The sequence below is a fragment of the Mastigoproctus giganteus genome, chromosome 12 (genome assembly GCF_048544385.1).
Source record: "Mastigoproctus giganteus isolate SK-2022 chromosome 12, ASM4854438v1, whole genome shotgun sequence".
Taxonomy (NCBI): Eukaryota; Metazoa; Arthropoda; class Arachnida; order Uropygi; family Thelyphonidae; genus Mastigoproctus; species Mastigoproctus giganteus.
Window position 1 is genome coordinate 173,011,169 of NC_143586.1, and position 18,642 is coordinate 173,029,810.

Sequence of the window (18,642 nt, forward strand, 5' to 3'; positions counted from 1 at the left end):
ATGTGATTCATTCCCTTCCTTCCAGCAGAAGGAAGGGAATGAATATAAGCATAAAGTGTTTGCTGTTTTTCTTTGCCAGAGTTGTCTCATAATCTGTCTTAGCTTGCCTTACTTCCTTTGTTACTTGATTACAGACTAATTTATATCTACCATAGTCTTCTGTATCACCTGATAATTTATATGCATCTCGTGCACTTTTTTTCTCTGCCACGAGTCTCAGTAGTTCATCTGACTAAGCCAAGGTCTAATCCTTGAACAGTATTTCTTTATTGGTATGAAAAGCCTAGTAGCTTATGATTACTTCCCATTGATAATTTACTGTTGGTGACATCATCATTTTAACAGTAGTTATGTCTTTAGTACACTGTGATTGCTGCCACCGAGTGGGTCTTTTACTTGCAGATTCTTAATGCATGAATAATCACTGCTGATAACCAGATCAAGAGTATTGCTTTCTCTTGTTGTCTCTCTAACATGCTTCTGTAGAAAACAGTCATTCAAGAAATCCAAAAAAGTTTTCCTAGTGTGAGTGACCAACCCACAAATTTCAGTCAACATCTGGAAAGTTAAAATCCCCCCATTATGAGACATTCTGATTTGCTGTATAGTCATTAGGCCTATAACACACTCCTACTCTGTTTTGTTTTTCCAGTGCTTATGTCACACCAAACTGATTAAACATTGCACTCGTCACTCAAGTCAACTGGATGCACTGCCGTAGATTTAATATTCTTAACTAAGAGCAAAAGCCCTCTACCTCTCCTGTTTTGTCTGTCCTTCCTGTATGCATTGTACTCCCCATACTCAAATTCCACATCATTTATGTCTGAGTGACACCATGACACTTTCTCTGCTATTCCAATAATTTCTGCATTTGACAACTTAATCAGTATTCAAATTTATTTACAGTGCTTCTAGAATTAGTGTACATGCAATATACATTCATATGTTCTTACTCTTAGTTACCTTAACAGAGCACATGTATTCATTTGTTCCATGATGACCCTCAGCAGGGCCTGAAATCTCAGTCTTGCTTTCCAGGCTGCTGCGTGTACCAATAGTAGCAATGCAAGAATCACTTTCACCTCTGCTTGTGGCTCTAGCAGTTTTTCGACCCGCTTATCGCTGCTTGTAATAGGTGCATTATGGCCTTAGTAGCCATTGCACCAATAAATCAAACCGACAACTTACCACTGCCTCGATAGCATCTGCAAATTCTATTAAGTGTTACCCATTCCTGTAAAAACAGTCTCTCCTGTTAACAAGAACAGGCCGTGCTGTAAAAAATTCTACCCCCATGAGCTTTGCACATTCTCTCCAGGGTTGATTGGGAAGATGAATTAGATGAATATGGGAAGTATTTCCCATGTTCACCTGATTCATCTTGTGGAGCTACTTGAAGGATGTAGAAAATCAGCGAACTTCAACAATTAAATGATGAAATTAAACAGGCATGGGAAATTGTCCTAGAAGTCACATGAAGAATATTTGTCTTTTGGTTATTTGCTGCTGTGAACAGTGTATAAGAGTAAATAGTGGCCAATGTGAACATCTGCTCTAGTTCACCATGTGTCACAAACTATTATTGTTTCGGTACACACAAAATAATAATAGGTTTAATTAATTTTATTTATTTATTTTTTTTTTATAAAAACCCCAAGCACCAAAAGTATTAAACTATGCTACTTAGTACCATGTATCAATATGAATGAGAATGCACGAGATAACCTGTTGACTTGAATTTCTGCAGATTATAATTTTTGGGAAATGAGATTGTTCTGGAAAACAAAAGTAGAAGGGATAAATGAAGAAGAGGAAAGGTTGGTTCTGAGAGTTTGCTTGGACAATGAATGGATGCTGACTGCTTTTGGTTTGCCTGGAGTGGTTTGGAAGAGTATGGGGGGAATTACAGATGCTGATTCAGAAGAACATTGCTCATGGAAGTATCTCTAGAAGAGGCATGCAGCAAAAGCAGTCTAGGAGACATAGTGTAGAGACTTTGTAAGAGATGAGTCATTAGTTAATTTGATTGCCCTCTTTTAAATTTTGTATCCCTTAATGTGGGAACATCTAGGAACAGAATACCAGAAAATCCTAACCACACAGCCATCATGCTTGATATTTTTCTCATAAAAAAAATCTTCTAAGTACACGGTCAAGGTGAGCGGGCTTATAGGCACCTCAGATCACAACATGGTGTTGGTCTCTTCTCCAATGGAGCCTTTATCTTATGGCCATTCTCAACTTTGTGTTGTTTGGCATTACGAGAATGCAAAATGGGGTGATCTGCAAGGTTTCTTTTCCTTGGCCGAATCACTATTTCAAATCTTTTGATGTCAACATTTAATCAGATTGTGTCAGTGAAATTATTCTTGTAGGGATGAAATCCTTTGTTCCACACTCTCCACCTTAACATCGTCTTCCTTGGTCTTCCAATAAATGTGCTAAGGCTGTTCAAGATAAGAATGTTGCATATTGTAATTGGCTTGTATCCATATCTGCAGGTTCATTTTCTGCCTACACCAACAATTGTTGTTGTTGTTGTTGTTATTTGGTTTTTAGGAGCATTAGCAACTAAGGCCATATTGCTCCAGGGATATGCGGTGGTCATTCCCTGACCTTTCCGCATCCTCCATATTTGGTGGTGATGGGCTCGAACCCCGGTCTAATCAAGAAGCATGTGCTACGCATTGCTGCTCCTGCCCACCTGACTACGGAGGCGCCCCACCAACAATTGTAAAGCCATTATTAATCAGTTCAAACTAGATTTCGAACAGGCTAAGGGTAGAAAACTTTCTTCTTGTCCAAATAGTAGTCGAGCATTCTGGTCTTTTTTTTTATATAGGTTTATAGGATGTTGCAGGATTAGAGATATTATTATATCATTTAAGGTTGGTTCTAGAGTAACATCAAGGATTAGTCATCTGCTGCTGGCTATTTTTCTGAACATCTTTTGTGAGAGGGTCAAGGCACCTGGATGTAAACAGGAAAATGCACGACATGAAAAAAATCCCAGTAATGCTACTATTTTGCTACGAGCAAGAGGTAGCAGTTCCTTTGTTAACATGGCTTTGATTGCAGGCTCTTCAAATTATTTTTTTTTTATTGAACAGTATTCTAATAAATTGAAATAAAGTATTTCTGTTAAATTATACAGTAAAACAATCAGTTTTTATAAATCTGCAGATTGCACTAGTAATTCATTAAATTAGTATTAGCAATGGCCACATGGTGCAAGGAAGCCTATGGCTTATGCTAAATGTTCAGTATACTGACAAAAAATTTCTACCGTGTTTTCCACAGATCTGATGAAAGTAGCAATTTTAATGTTATTTATTATGAGAATTGAAACAGATGCAAGCATTCAGCAAATCAAATTTGTTTAATATTTCAACACAAGTAAGTGGATACAGTCTGAACTGTTAAGTGTTGTGCTGTAGATTCTGCAAATGAGATAGAAGTGATTTCAAGTGAATAGAAACAATAAATAAATCTTCAGGTTTATTTATTTATTTTAAAAAATTGAGACCTATTGCTTTATGTGGTGATAAGACTAACTTGAGTAGCATAAAAGGGAACACATAATGTTTATTACTGTTATTCGATGGCATATAAGATGCACTTTTTTTTTTTTTCCCAAAAAAATGCCTTGAAAAATCACCCTGCATCCTATATCCAGAAGTGAGCCATTTCTCATCGGGGTGAGCAGGCAGATTGTATTTCACCATTCGGTCAGAATATTTTCGTTTCTGAAGAATAATGGGACACCCTAGGTACTTTTGGACTTGTAGAGTTGTTTGGAATCAGTTCCAGCAAGTTTCAAAAGCCAGGAAACACAGGAAAAGCCTTAGAAGGCAATGGAAGCTTCAAGATTCTTCTCCAGGTTTCTCAATAGTTTGTCGATTCTTTGAAAGGTGGCACAACCGGCAGGCCAGTTAGTTCTGTGCGGTCTTTCGTGATGTTAAGTGTGTCTCCGTGTACGGTAGTGTACTTTAATTGTCTATGAAGTGACTATAATCATGACAATGAATTATAATCATTGTAGGTGATTGAAATAAAATAAAGAACAGTGTTAATTGTTTACCAATTTTGGCCTGCTGTGCTGATGGCACAAAACTACCACCATTTTTGACGTTAAAAACATTTTTAGTGACATTATTCCAAAAATTTTGTACCAAAAAATGTCATGCGAAAAGTGTTTATTTTCTACTGTACCAAATTTAATGAAATTTTGCACGGAGCTTCATCTTGGTGCTATACTAGAGGAAAAACTTTCAAACCTCTGAAAATTGCAGTAGTTTTTCCAGGATAGTGAAAAATATGAACATGTGATCAAGGAAATTTTATCACGTAATAAACGGTGGTCCTGGTGGTCTCTTAAGGAAACCATCTCTTCTCATTTGGGACCAGTTCAGAGCCCATAGAACTGAAGTCATTAAAAAGACGGTGAGGTAATTGAATGCACAGGTAGTTGTCATTCCTGGTGAACTGACAAGTCAATTGCAGCCTTTTAGATGTGTCCATAAACAAGCCATTTAAGCAAAATATGAGAGAACAGTGGAACAAATGGATGAGAGAACTCGATCATGACCTCTGCACAGGTGTATGAATGGTTAAGGAATCTTGGAGAAATATAAGTGGTAAAATAATTATAAAGTCTTTTGAAAAGACTGGAATTAGTAATGCCCTTAATGGCACTGAAGACACTGCGTTATTTGAAGTTAGTGATATCAATGTTAGCGAGGAAGAGTTTTTGGGATTTGAAGGCAATGATTTTTTTGGTTTTTAAAATGACCGAACTTTCCGTTTACAGAAAGTTCGGTCTTTGCTGTTCTGATCACGTTTAGGATGCACTTTTTTCTTCTGTACACATTAGAATAAATATTAAATGCCTAAATATACTAAAACATTTTTTCCTTAATTTTTCTTTCTAAAGTGTGGGGGGGGGGTGTGCATCCTATATGCCGTCAAATATGGTATATAACCCACATGGACAAACTGTGGCTTGCAAGCTGCATGTAGCTATGGCACTTGAACTCCCCTCCCCCCAGGGAAATATGGACTAGGAAAATTCATGTCTCGAAATAATACCTTGATTAACAGGGGGAAAAATCTATATATATATATATATATATATCGATTTTTTTTTTTTTTTTTTTTTTTTTTTCCAGCTTATTTCTAGATGAAACTTTTAAAGAAATTTTACCAGTTTCTAACTTTTTGTACAAAAATAATAGACAGCTGTGTTTTCAGTTACGAAAATACCAAAAATTTCCAGAAAAAAATGCACTGTTTAATATCAGGAAAGACATGGTTTCGCCATCAAAACATGTTAATCTGCTTTTTAAACAGATTCCATGATATGAAATAATCATAGTAATTCAACTGTAGTTTTTTGGTTTTTTTTGCCAGTATTTTGCCATGTATTTTACAGTGGGTAATGGAAGCCCAGAAGTAAATACTGAGCTATAAACTGAAGGTTTAAAAGGAGAAAAAGAAAAGACACTCCTAGCCTGAAAACTGAAGTAAGTGGGAATTACAAACAGCCTTTTTTTTTTTTTTTTTGAGGGGGAAAGGATTTTTCTCTGATATCATCTCAGCTTATTGCATTTTTATGATGTGCATTATTTCTTGTAATTTATGACTAACCACCCTCAGTAGTGCTTATAGGTTGGTTAGCTTATTACAATCACCTATGCATTACTGTAATTCTTATGCAGTGCTCTTCTAGTCTTCTAGTCTTCTTTTATTCTCTGGCTATATTACCATCCACCCATATTTTTATGTACAGCCTTAACAGGACTCAAAATGGAAAATTTTACAAAATTTAAAAGGAGACAAAGAAAAAATATTCCTAGCCTGAAAACTGAAGTAAATGGAAATTACAAACAGCTTTTGCTTTTGTAGCAAGCAAAAGCTGTTTGTAATTTGCTTTTGTATACTTGTGGATAGAAGGTAGTTAATGCATATGTGAGATGTGTTCAAAAAATTCAGACTTTGGGAAATTATTATTATTATCATCAGCCATATGGTGCAAAACCCATGTTTAGTCTCTAGAGCAAAGTTTCCGGCATCCCCCTCTTCCCATACTTCTCCTTCAACCCATGCACGGTACTAAGTACTATAGGTTTTGATACCTTTCGTGTTTGGGATTCTCATTAAAAAAAAAAAAAAAAAAAAAATTCTGAGTTACCTTGAGAGAGAGAGAGAGAGAAAACAAGATTCAGAAGTAGAAGGGAATCACCAAGGACGAGAAGAATGATGGTGATATCCAGCCCAGGACCCTAGGTGTGCCGAGCCCACACTCGCCAGATGTGAGCCCCTGGGTTTGTGAAACTTATTGGCCATTTGGATGGGTTTCCTTAAAATAGTCTCTTTGAAACTGTATGCACCATTACTAATGCTTCTATTAAGCAATCCTGATAAGTTTCTTTTAAAATTGCTAATAGTTCTTGTGTTGCATTCTGAATAATTTCCTCAGTTGTTGCTAATCTGTGACTTTCCATGGTGGCTTTTAATATATATATATTTATTCCCCTCACTTCCTCTCCCATTCTCTCTACCTCTCTCTCTCACCTCTCTGATTAAACAAAGGAAGAAGTGCTCCTGGGAGCACCTAGTCTCTACAGTTGGAAATTCTGCTCCATGGGGAGTGGTCTACAGAGTGATGACAAACAAACTCCCCAGGGGAGAAGTCATCCCAGCCATTAAGACGCCACAAGGCACTTATAAAAAGACATGGTCCGAATCTATAAATAACATCCTTAATGCCGTGTTCCGTCAACAAACGCCACCAAACACCCCAGAGCAAATACTACTATGTGAGGAAAACAGCACATACACCACAGCCCAAGTGGAAGACTGCTTCACCAAGGAAGAATTGGACACCGCTGCAACAAAAATAAAAAAACAAGAAATCTCCAGGAGAAGATATGCTGGAGCCTGAGATCGTAAAGAAGGCTGTTGAAACCATCCAAATGAGATCTTAAACCTCTTCAACCATTGCCTTGAAGCAGGACATTACCCAGCAGTATGGAGTTCTGCAAAATTGAAGCTTATTCTCAAGAATCCGACAAAACCTTCTGGAGTCATACTGGTCCATTGCTCTTCTATCCATACTAAGCAAACTCCTAGAACATCTTCTAAGCAATAGAAATTCATTACTCCAAGGCTGATCTTCACTCTGAAAACCAATACGGCTTTAGGAGGGGATGTTCCATGGTGGACACCTTAGAGAATATCATCAAAGCAGCTACCACTACCAATCATAAATACTTCCTTGTCATTTCAGTCGATTTTGCCGTGGCATTTCACTCCATCTGGTGGCCAAGCATCCTTGGCAGACTCCGGAAGGCCAAACTACCAGCTAATTCGTACAATTGTATAAAAACTTATCTCACAAACAGAACAGTAACCATCAGTGCTCCGTATTACTCAGTCACACGACCAGTCTATAGAGGATGCCCACAAGGCTCAGTACTTGACTCATTTCTCTGGAACGTGGTACTTAACAGCTTTCTAAACCTCGACCTTGGTGATGTGAGGTCAAAGTTTTGGTGAAAATGGCGTCTGACATGGATCTGGATGTTGAAAGAGGCAGCTCAAAGCACAAGTTCAAAAGAAAACTGGGTGGCAGTTACAGATTTCATTTTAAAAAAAGAAGAAAAAAATGCAAGCTGGGGAACTCTCCCCCTTCCCTTACTTGACTCTGATTGAAAATTAGTGATCAAAAATGAAACAGTATTGCTCTGTGTATGGGTTTTTTTTTTTTCATGTTTATGGTGGAGAATAGGTCATTTTTTCCCGATTTTTACCTTTTTTTTTTTTGTCATACCATCATAATGAATTTATTGATAGAATTTCTGTGTTTTTGCAAAATCACTATGATCAATCAGTCATAATGTAATGTGTAGTGTATATTCTATATTGATAAAAATAAGTTTGAAAATGGGATGAGTGATGAGAGTTTATAGCTTATGGTATTTTTATGAAACCATCCCTGACTATCACATGAAAATGTCAATGATATAGCATGTAGTGCAATGATATAGCACATTTTTTTTAAAAAAATGTATCTTGTGTGTCATAGCAGGATCAGCTATATTGTTGCTGGTGAGTTATTGATATGCATAAATACATTTCAGAAAATGTAAATATCAGTGATCTGTAAGTTTTTTTTTACATTAAATTTAAAAGCTCATTCCAATCTCAGTTACCTTTTATTTCAGACTTTAGCAGATGTGGAATGCGAATATACATCTGAAAGATATCTACTTGATTTTCCTCAACAAGTGGTACCAGATAAATCTTTACGAGATGCAAGTACTGAGGCTGATCGAAAACTGCAAGCGTTTGATGTAGAAATTAAGTAAGTGTAGCTATTTTAACAAATTGTTTTATTCTATGAAATAAAATGTGTTATTCAGAAAATTTTTTTTTTACATCTGAGGAGGACCAGTAGGATTACAAAAGATTTGGAAATGATGTCCCATTATTTCCAGATTTAGTATTAATACTGATGACTTCACAAATGATGCGAAGAAGCAAGATTATACAGCATCAGCCAAAAAATAAAATAAAAATAAGCAAAAATAAAAAAGCTTCCCATATCACCTGTCCATGCCTTCTAATAGTTTGTCTAATTACACCTTAAATTTATTTAAACTATTTACACCTACAACACCAGTTGGAAATTTATTCCAGCAATCAACTACCCTTTGGCTGAAAGTAAATTTCCACACATCTATAATGCAACCATCCTTCTCCAATTTAAATTTATGTCCTCATGTGCATTATTTTTGTTTACTCAATCCATTTAAATCCTTAAAGACCTCAATCAGTATCCTAATCAGCAGCTGCAATTTGCAGAACTGAAACCTTTCTTGGTAAGAGTACTCCCTTTGTTCTCCTCACTAGTCGTGTTGCTCCTCTTTGCACCATTTCCAACAGATTCACATCCTTCCTAAAATGGTGTTTCTAGACCTGTATTTAGTACAGGTCTAGAAACAGCAGAATACTTTTATACAGCAGAATAATTACCTCCTTATACCTGATTACAAAACTGCTGTATATATCGTTGATAAATTTCCATAAGCTGTACTAGCAGCCTGTTGCCTGCACCATTATCCCTAAGTCTTTTTCATTCTCTACTACATTCAGTGTGATACCACAACAGTTGGTATATTATTCTGGGATTACTGCTACTCATATGCAGCTGTGCATTTGTCAGTGTTAAAACTTCTGTTGCCACTTCTCAGCCTATCTGCCTTTTTTTTCCAGATGTTGTAACAGTATCATATCCGGATTAATTTGTTAACCACCTGCCAACCTTTGTTATTATTTGCAGATTTAGACATAATGTCCATGGGGACTGGAGCTGTGAAAATTCATGAAGACCTTCAATGAATTGGAGAAGGATGCACTCATAATTATGGCTAAAGGTATACTTACCTCTTTTGCTGCTTCTTTTTATATAATTGGAGAGATCACATTAGCCCTTAGTACCTTATTTGCTTTTAGCTTTAATTTATTTTTCACTTTTTTCTCAGTCATCACAAAATCATCTAGCCCCCAATTATAACTTGGTGTACTTCTGATATTCCCATCCCAAAATGTTCTTGGCAAGTGAATGTAAATGCAGAGTATTTATTTTGTTTGTCAGAAACCTGATCAGGCTTATTGGTGGTTATCACATTCATATCTAGTGGGTCAGTGTGATTCATCCCTTTTCTTTTAATGTTGACACAACCAGAGAATTCTTTGTTACTTTTCTTTGCATTCTTTGGATAAGAATGCAAAGTTTAGGTTTATATGTCCTCTGATAATTTATAATGTATTTCTTCTCTGTCTCATCAGTTCATCTGACATCAGTTAGGCCTAAACCTTGAGCAGTATCTCTTTAGTTTGTATAAAAAGCTTAACAACTTTATGATTACTTTCCTCGGTGCTTCCTATTTAGAATTCCAGATGATAACATCATCAGTTGGTTCCACTGAAAGGTATATAAAAATTGCGTACAGCCACTGCAGTTGCCTTTATGAAAGCAAAATCCCTTGACAGTAGTTATCTTTAAGTGTCAATATTATGATAATACACCTTATCAGTATATTATGGTCACTGCCACCCAGAATTTCCTTTATCTGGATATCTTTAATGCATGAGGAATCATTGCTGGTAATCAGATCAAGAATCTCTCTCTCTCTCTCTCTCACATATGCTAATACAGAAAAGTCTTGCTACTGTGTGATGACTAATCCACAGGTTCCAGCAAATATTTGGAAAGTTAAAATCCCCTATTATGAGAAATTCTGATTTACTGGCCCACTTTATTTGTCATCAGTCATTTGGCCTACAACACATTCCTACTCTTTTTTTTCATGCCACACTGACTCACATTGCATTTGCCATCCACATGAACTGGATATGCTGCCTTGCCGACCGGGCTAGCCAGGTGGGTAAAGTGCCTGCCTGGCAACCCAAAGGTCGCAGGTTCGAATCCCGCCTCGGGCTTGGATCAGAGTAAAATGCAAAAACTTTGAGAGGTGCATTATGGCCACAGAAGCTGATGCGCCAACAACTAACAAAAAAAAAAAAAAAAAAAAAAAAAAAATGCTGCCTTCGATTCTAAGTGCGTCTTGAGAGTAAGATCATAACTCCACCTTCATCTCATGTCCTCTGTATACATTGTACTCAGCTTGTTAAAATTCCACCTCACTTCTATCTGAGTGGTACCATGTCTACTATAATCCTATAGTAATATGGGAAAGTCATTGATAACCAAGCTGATGTGTTGAACAAATATTGGGGTTTGGGATGGGGGAATGACCTTAATATATGAGAGTTTGGCATGTGTGATGTTACTTTTATGCAAAAATACTGCTTCTATTAAGAATTGCATTTATACGAGAAAAATTCAGCCTTATGCAGTTAAACATATAATGAATGAGTGGTGGATGGTTCAGTTGTTGGCTCCTATGTGGGGTTGCAATGAGTTACTGAACTTTAACACCACTGTCTCACAGTATTGGAGGTCGCTGTGGTCGCGGAAGTGTACGGACGCATCTGCACAAAGCTCCACTTGATGTAAACGGCGGACGACGATATTGCGCGATCTTCGATTTAGGCAAGTATTAGAACATGGATTTTTCAGGTTTGAAGAGTATCACAGATGAAGGTAAGTAAATTAAGTCGGGCAAGAATAGTTTTTGTGATTGTATTTGCCTATTTTTGCTCTTTTGAGAGTGATTTTGTCCAGCGCGATCACTACAGCTTCAGCGGTAGCGAGCCCACTGGCATAGCCACTGATTTGAATACGTCTCAAAATTCGAGAAATTTGAATATATTATACTTGAAACGGCTCGCGATAAGGTTATTTTGTATGGAAAATATAATACTCCTGACAGAATTAACTTATACTTAGTTTATAAAATAGTTTTCTTTGTCTACAGGCGTTTCCCGCCAAAACATGAAAATCGCGATTTCTGATTTCTAGTGGGCCTACACTGGAAATAAGTACCTCAAACCACTACTTAAAACGTCAGAAAATTGCTAAAAGTGAATTTAATGCAGAAATTATGGCTGAAAAATCAAATAATGACAAAATTCTGGACAATGACCTAAAAGACTCCTCTGAAAATGAAGCTAGAGTGCTCAGGGAGAAAGCCCCTGTTAATGAGGAAAATGGTAACGAACTGGATAGCTGGCCTCCTGGCCCCCTCAGTATTAAGAAGGGCAGGAAAGGAAAAAATCAAGAAACTATAGAAATTCCAGAGATGCAACAAAAGACAGAAGAAGAACTAAAACTAGACTACCTAACAAATTTGACTGACCCTATCAAACAGGCAAAGGAAACCAGAGTGTATCTAGAAGAATATATGCACAAGCAAACCAACAGGATTACTTCTGCAATTAGGCTGCAGATAGTGAACTGTTGGTCACTGCTTGAGCAGCGCCTGATTGAATTAAACACAGAGAACCAAGTGTTAAAATCAAAATTAGAGGTTACAACTGAGGAGAAGAACAACTATAAAACAATGAACACACTAACCTATGTTAGTGTGTTCATTGTCCTGTTTGCTATTAACCTATGTTAAAGGTTAATAGCAAACAGGACATAACTAAAGCAAAACAAATGGCTACTAAGCAACCTAATATAAACAAGGAAAGCAACATTGTTATTCTGAAAGCAAAAAGTGACTCTACCCATAAAACCAGTGAGGCAGTTAAGGACACAGTGGTAACAAAGCTGAGGCCTCATCTGAGAGAAATAAAGATAAACAACATGCGGAAAATCAGGAATAATGGAGTCCTGATCGAGGTAGCAAGCAAAGAAGATCTAAGGAAAATAGAAAACCATCCTGAAATTGAAAAACTGGGCTTGCTCCCTGAAAAACCAAAAGGGAAAAACCCTAATATTATAATCTTTGATGTACCTGTGTCAGTAATAGAAAAAGAATTCATGATGGATATCTACTTCAAAAACTTTAACAATGAAATGACAATAGATGAATTTGCTGCTGAATTCCTGCTGAAAAGAGCAACAAAAAACAAAAGGAATGGACAACTCAACATAATTGCAGAAATTACACCAAAAATTTGGAAGGTATTGCAGGGACAACAGAGAATCTATGCTGGCTGGACCAGTCATAGATTTAGAGAACATTTCCCTATCCAAAGTTGCTTTAACTGCCATAAATATGGTCACATTGCCAGAGACTGCACTCAGAAAGAACCTGTCTGTGGTCACTGGCCACGATTACAAAAATTGCAAAAATAAGTCTCAGCAGCCAAAATGTGCTACCTGCAAGGCAGCACGGCTGACTGACTATACACATAGTATCAGGGATGATAAATGCCCCAGTTATAAAAAAATGGCAAAACTTATACAATCTAGGACCAACTATGGGCCAGGTTGAAAATATAAATGTGACTAGGGCTCTAAATCTTGTCAAATTGAATGCTCAAAGAGCAAGAGCTGTTGTAGATCAGATCAAACTCAAATTGGAAGAAAATAATATAGATATCTTGTTACTCCAGGAGCCCTACGCACATATGGGTAGAGTTCAGGGATACCCAAGAGACTATAAAATAATAGAATACACCTCAGGTGTCCCTTCCACAGCAATAGTAGTTAAAAATACTGACCTTACAGTCACAAAGGTGGGTCACCTCTGCTCCCCAGTGGGAGTGTGTGCCCATATTACCAGTGCTGTAGGACAGTTTTACATTATTTCACTATATTCCAGACCAGGTGAAGATATAAATCCAACTATTGAATACCTACAAGTAGTCACAAACTTGCTACCTACTGCAAATATCATAGTGTGTGCTGATGTCAACTGCCGGTCAGCCTTATGGCATAGCCGTACAGAAGACAGAGCAGGCACACACAACGGCCAGATACTTTCAGACTATATAGCCACCTCACCCTTTCAAGTGCTAAACCAACCAAATAACCTCCCAACTTTTAGCAGTACCATGTGGGAGAGTGACATTGATATCACTCTTGCCACCAATTCAATAGCTTATAAAATCACAGACTGGTGTGTCCAGCCAGCCTGGACCACATCAGATCACAGAGCCATTTCCTTCAAACTAAACAGGCACTTACAAACAATCCAACACTCTCTGTTGGATATCAAAAGGTATAACCTTAAAAAGGCAAACTGGCAGATTTTTGCAGAACATACAGCAGCTGAGCTGCATAAACAGGAAAATGAGTGGTCTAGATCAGGCAACTGTAGCCCGGACGAGCAAGCACTGACTATGACAAACATTTTAACAAAAACAGCAACCCTGTCTATCCCACGGAAAAAACCGAGGAAGCAGACAGTTCCCTGGTGGTGCCCTGAACTGACTATACTCAGAAGTAGGGTACACCAGGCACGGAGACATTTTCAAAGAGCCAGAACATCTTGGTCACAAAATGAGGTGGATGCACTGAGAGATTCTTATAAAACTCCCAGGAATCAGTATACAGCCCTCATAAGAGATAAGAAAAAGGAATGCTGGAAGCACTTGGTGGGAACTACTGGAAACAATAACCCTTGGGGAGTTGTCTACAGAATAGTAACCAACAAGCTGCCAAGAGGAGATGTCTTAGAAACTACTGTCAAACCAGATGGAACCCCAACCCTGTGTTGGGTGGATTCTGTAAATAACATCCTAGACGTATCATTCAGACTGAAACTGGAAATCATTCCCCCACCCAGCTCGACATTATAAAAGAAAACACTGAATATGACAATGCCAATATTGAACCTCTGTTCACTATACAAGACTTAGAAATAGCACTATCTAAAACCAAAAACAATAAATGCCCAGGTTTTGACCTCTTAGAGGATGAGATTATCAAAAAATTAGCAGAAATAACACCAGATAAATTAATAGCACTATATAATAACTGTATGACAGAAGGTATATTCCCAAAAATATGGAAACAAGCTGTGTTAAGGTTAATCCTGAAAAACCCTGAAAAACTCCCTACTGATCCCAAATCATATAGACCAATAGCCCTACTCCCTGTACTAGGGAAAATATACGAAAGATTAATATACAGCAGATTAGCTCAATATTACACAGAAGCAGGCTTGCATTCCAACAATCAGTATGGTTTTAAGCAGGGCAATTCTACGGAGGATGCCATGCACCACCTACTGACAACAGTTAAAAACACAGAGGAGAAATATATGCTGGCAATCTCCATTGACTTTGCTGGGGCATTTGACTCACTGTGGTGGCCTAGTGTCCTTAGGAGACTTCGCCAGGCAAATGCCCCACAAAACCTCTATAAGGTAATAAACAGCTACCTTACAGACAGAAGTGTCTCAGTACGCACAAGGTTCCAGGAATTGACACGCCCTGTGAATAAAGGCTGCCCGCAGGGATCAATCCTTGGCCCTTTCTTTTGGAACATTGTTCTGGATGAATTTCTGGCCTTGGATCTGGGCCCCGTGGAAAGCCTGGCCTTTGCAGATGACATGATTTTCCTTGTAAAAGGCAACTCACGAGTGGTTGTAGAGCAAAGATCAAATGCCGCTCTCTTGCAGCTGCAGGAGTGGGCACAAATGCACATGCTCAAAATATCGCCTGAAAAAACCAAACAAATACTTCTAAAAGGTAATTTGGACATAAGAAGACGTCCACAAATCAAAATTAACACAATCACTATAAAAATGGTAACAGAACTAAAATATCTTGGAGTGGTCTTTGATTCAAAATTAACTTTTTACCCCCATTTGATCTACTTGGCGAAGAAAGTGCGAAATTATGCAGGTATGATTGCCAGGATCAGTCGAGCAGACTGGGGACTAAAAAGAAAGACCTTGGCAATCATATACCGTGCAATGTTCCTACCTGTTATCACCTATGGAGCCGGTGCGTGGTTCATCCGCTCGGCCATAGTAAGAAATAGGAATAAATTAGAATCGATACAAAGGACAATACTACTCACTATTACCAGAGCATGTCGCACAGTAAGCACACCTGCACTACAGTTGCTGGCCGGAACTCTTCCACTTTACCTGGAAGTAGCCAAAAGAGGCTTATATTATAGATTTAAAAAGGGCATACCCACAGAATTTCTGGGGATAGCCCTTGATACAACCAATACCTTCAATGATGAAAGAAAAAGAATAGCCACAAAGCTCCACGAGCTATGGCAAACAAAGTGGGAGCAGGAAACCAGAGGTCTGGTCACCAAACGGTTTCTGCCACTGGTGTCAATGGTTAGCCCAAAGCCACCTAAGTGGTATGCCCCTGGACTTTTTACAACATTTATATTGACAGGGCACGGCTCCCTAAAGGCAAAACTAACCTCCTTAGGCCTGACCGATGACCCAAACTGCACCTGTGGCGAAAGTGAAGACTGGGCACACATTCTCTATGAATGTATAATATATGACATCCCCAGAACAGAGCTAATAGCACAGATTGGTCCCCTTCCCAGGGGAGAAGAACATCTCTTCATCATAGAAGAGCAAAATTATAAAGCTTTTACATCTTTCACACAGAAAGTTTTCGAAATGCGCAGAGCAATGCAAAGAATGGCAATTCAGCCCCCCAGCAATTAAACAATAATCAATAGTAAAATTGCCCAAGTTTCCCACCACGCCCAGATGATGACTTAAAAACTGTTAGGATAGCAGTATTCTGCACCCTGACAGAAACCTGACATAACAAAACTCCCCATGACTACCATGCCATGTGTAGGAACCTGGGGCCCCAAACCGATGTAGGGGAGGGGGATGGGAATGCATGCAGAGAAAGTGAATGGGAATGAGCAGAAGAGCAAATGTAATTGGCTGAAAGAATACAAAGTTAAAAATAACTTACATTACTTTATATATACTGTACCAACAAACATTTACAAACCACATAAACACTATCACTGCATTCTCCCCTGGCCTGCAAAAAAAAAAAAAAAAACCTTGCAGCTAGGCCTGCACCACAACTGAAGAATAACAGTAAGTTGCGGTGCCCAGAGAGTGCAGTGCAGAAAGAAAGAGTCGAATAAATGAGATGAGAGCTAGAAGAATGAATAAAAGTGCAAGCGTGAGAGAAAAGAACACAAACCACAAATGCTAAGTTAAGTACACACTAACCCTGGTTTTAATTAGTATTTAAATTTACGCTACCCATCATTGCATTCCCTCCTGGTGTGTGAGAAAAAGATGAATGAGTTGAGTGAAATTTAAAAAAAAAGAAAAGAAAAAAGTATAAAATAAAAAAAAAAAGTATAGAATAAAAAAAAAAATAAAAAAATAAAAATAAAAATAATAAAAAAAAAATAAATAAAAAATAAATAAATAAAATAAAAAAAAATAAAAAAAAGAATGCAAGTAGAGTGAGAATGCACATTACGAATGAAGTAAATGTGTGTGTGTCTCCCCCCCCCCTTCACCTGGTAGGTTCCCCACTGCCAGCTAACATATCCCACCCCCAGGGCGGGATGGGCAGCTGGACCTTCATACCGGATTCGACACTCTTTGGACATGACACCGACGAAGACATTCTGCGGCTTTGCTGCCAACACGCCATTGGCGATCCGAACTGGGTACTCTAACCCGGTTCCCTTTAAAACCCCATCCCCAGGCAGGGAGTGGAGGAGACGGATCTCTGTCTCCTCTCCTCCCTGCCTACTCCCCATATTTCGCCTGGTGGGGCTCGTCTCCACTGACCTCTTTGGGGATGCCTACTCTATCCGTCCCTATTCTTCTATCTGTTTCCTCCCCAGTCTTCAATCTCCCCCCCCCCCTCTCTCTCACTAAATCAACTGAGTACAGCCCTTAACAATGCCGCCAAATTATAACCAACGTCTAAATTCTACCGGTTTTGTGCAAATCTCTAAGATATCTAACACTATCAGCTTTTATCTAGCGTTACATGTCTAAATTTAATAACATCAAAATTTTGCCCTACCTATTTGGCCTTTAGCACATCTCTTTAGTGTTCAACCCTAACCAGCGATTTTCTAACAGCAATCCCATTAAGCATTAATGTCAAATGCATAAACTTTTTTTTTTTTTTTTTTTTTTTAAATAGGCCCTAGCCACTGAAATCCCAGGAAACTAGGTGGCAGGACCTGCCAGAGCAAATTGTTGTGATACTGGATACACCCGGCTAGCCTCCACGTGGCAGGGTATGGGCAACGTCGGGCCCCACTAGGGGCCTGGCGGCCAATAAACCGGATAAACAATGGGCACAACATATCACACTGCACAGACACGACCCACACACTTTCAAGTCTCTGGCTTGACAGTGTACTGTCCTCGATACAGCGAAACACACGCGGAGATGGGAGAAATCCCAGGTGCCGTCTGACACGAACATACCTTATACCTTATACCTTATGTCTCACAGTATTTCAATTATGGATCTATGGATCCATATAACACAGATCACAGTATGGATCTGTGTTATATCACTCCTGGATTCAATTGTGATTTAGTGTTTTTTATCCCATCCATTTTTCTCCAGTAATATGGCTTCCAAGCATCCTGCATTACCTTCTCATAGTCCATGTCCAACCATGAAGTGGATGAGGACAGCCATAACACTGAAATTAAAATGAAATTAAGAGTTATTGATTCATGCTGAGGTGAGAGCACACCTTTGTTCACCTCACCAGTCTTATTGCCCTTCTCTGTACTCATTCCAAAATGAGGACTTTGGATCTGCATACAGTACTCAAGTGTATGTCTGACCTGGCGTTATTTGTGAAAAGTTACATATGTAGAGAGAGAGAGAGAGAGAGAGACTTAAAAAAAGCTGCATGTATACCCTGTACACATGAAAGATGTTTTATCTTATGTGAAAACATCTTTGACGAAAATTTAAACCATTTAAAATTTTTAAAATCGAACAACTAGAACTGAAGTTATGAATGATGTAACGGTTTATGCTCATACCCACTATTTACTCTACCACATCAGTGTTAGTCACTGAGTTAGTATCATTTGTGAAGCGATGTCATTTCTGTCTCACATTTTCATTACCAATGGGGTTCACTTCAGTCCAAAATATTTAGTATGAATGATGTAATATTTTGTGCACATGCCCGCTACTTACTCTACTGAATCAATGTTAGTGATGGAGTTTAGGATGTGACATCATCACATCATTTGCGGTCATTTCCATCTCGCA

General features: G+C 38.3%; 1 protein-coding gene across 1 annotated transcript in view; it reads left to right on the forward strand.

Annotated features, from left to right (window-relative positions):
- LOC150077600 (thimet oligopeptidase-like) overlaps positions 1-18,642 on the forward strand; it is a 170,904-nt gene that overhangs the window by 13,799 nt on the left and 138,463 nt on the right. The window contains exon 2 of the mRNA XM_090386530.1: positions 8,229-8,368. Coding sequence (XP_090242656.1) covers positions 8,229-8,368 — 140 coding nt within the window. The remainder of the gene's footprint in view (positions 1-8,228; positions 8,369-18,642) is intronic.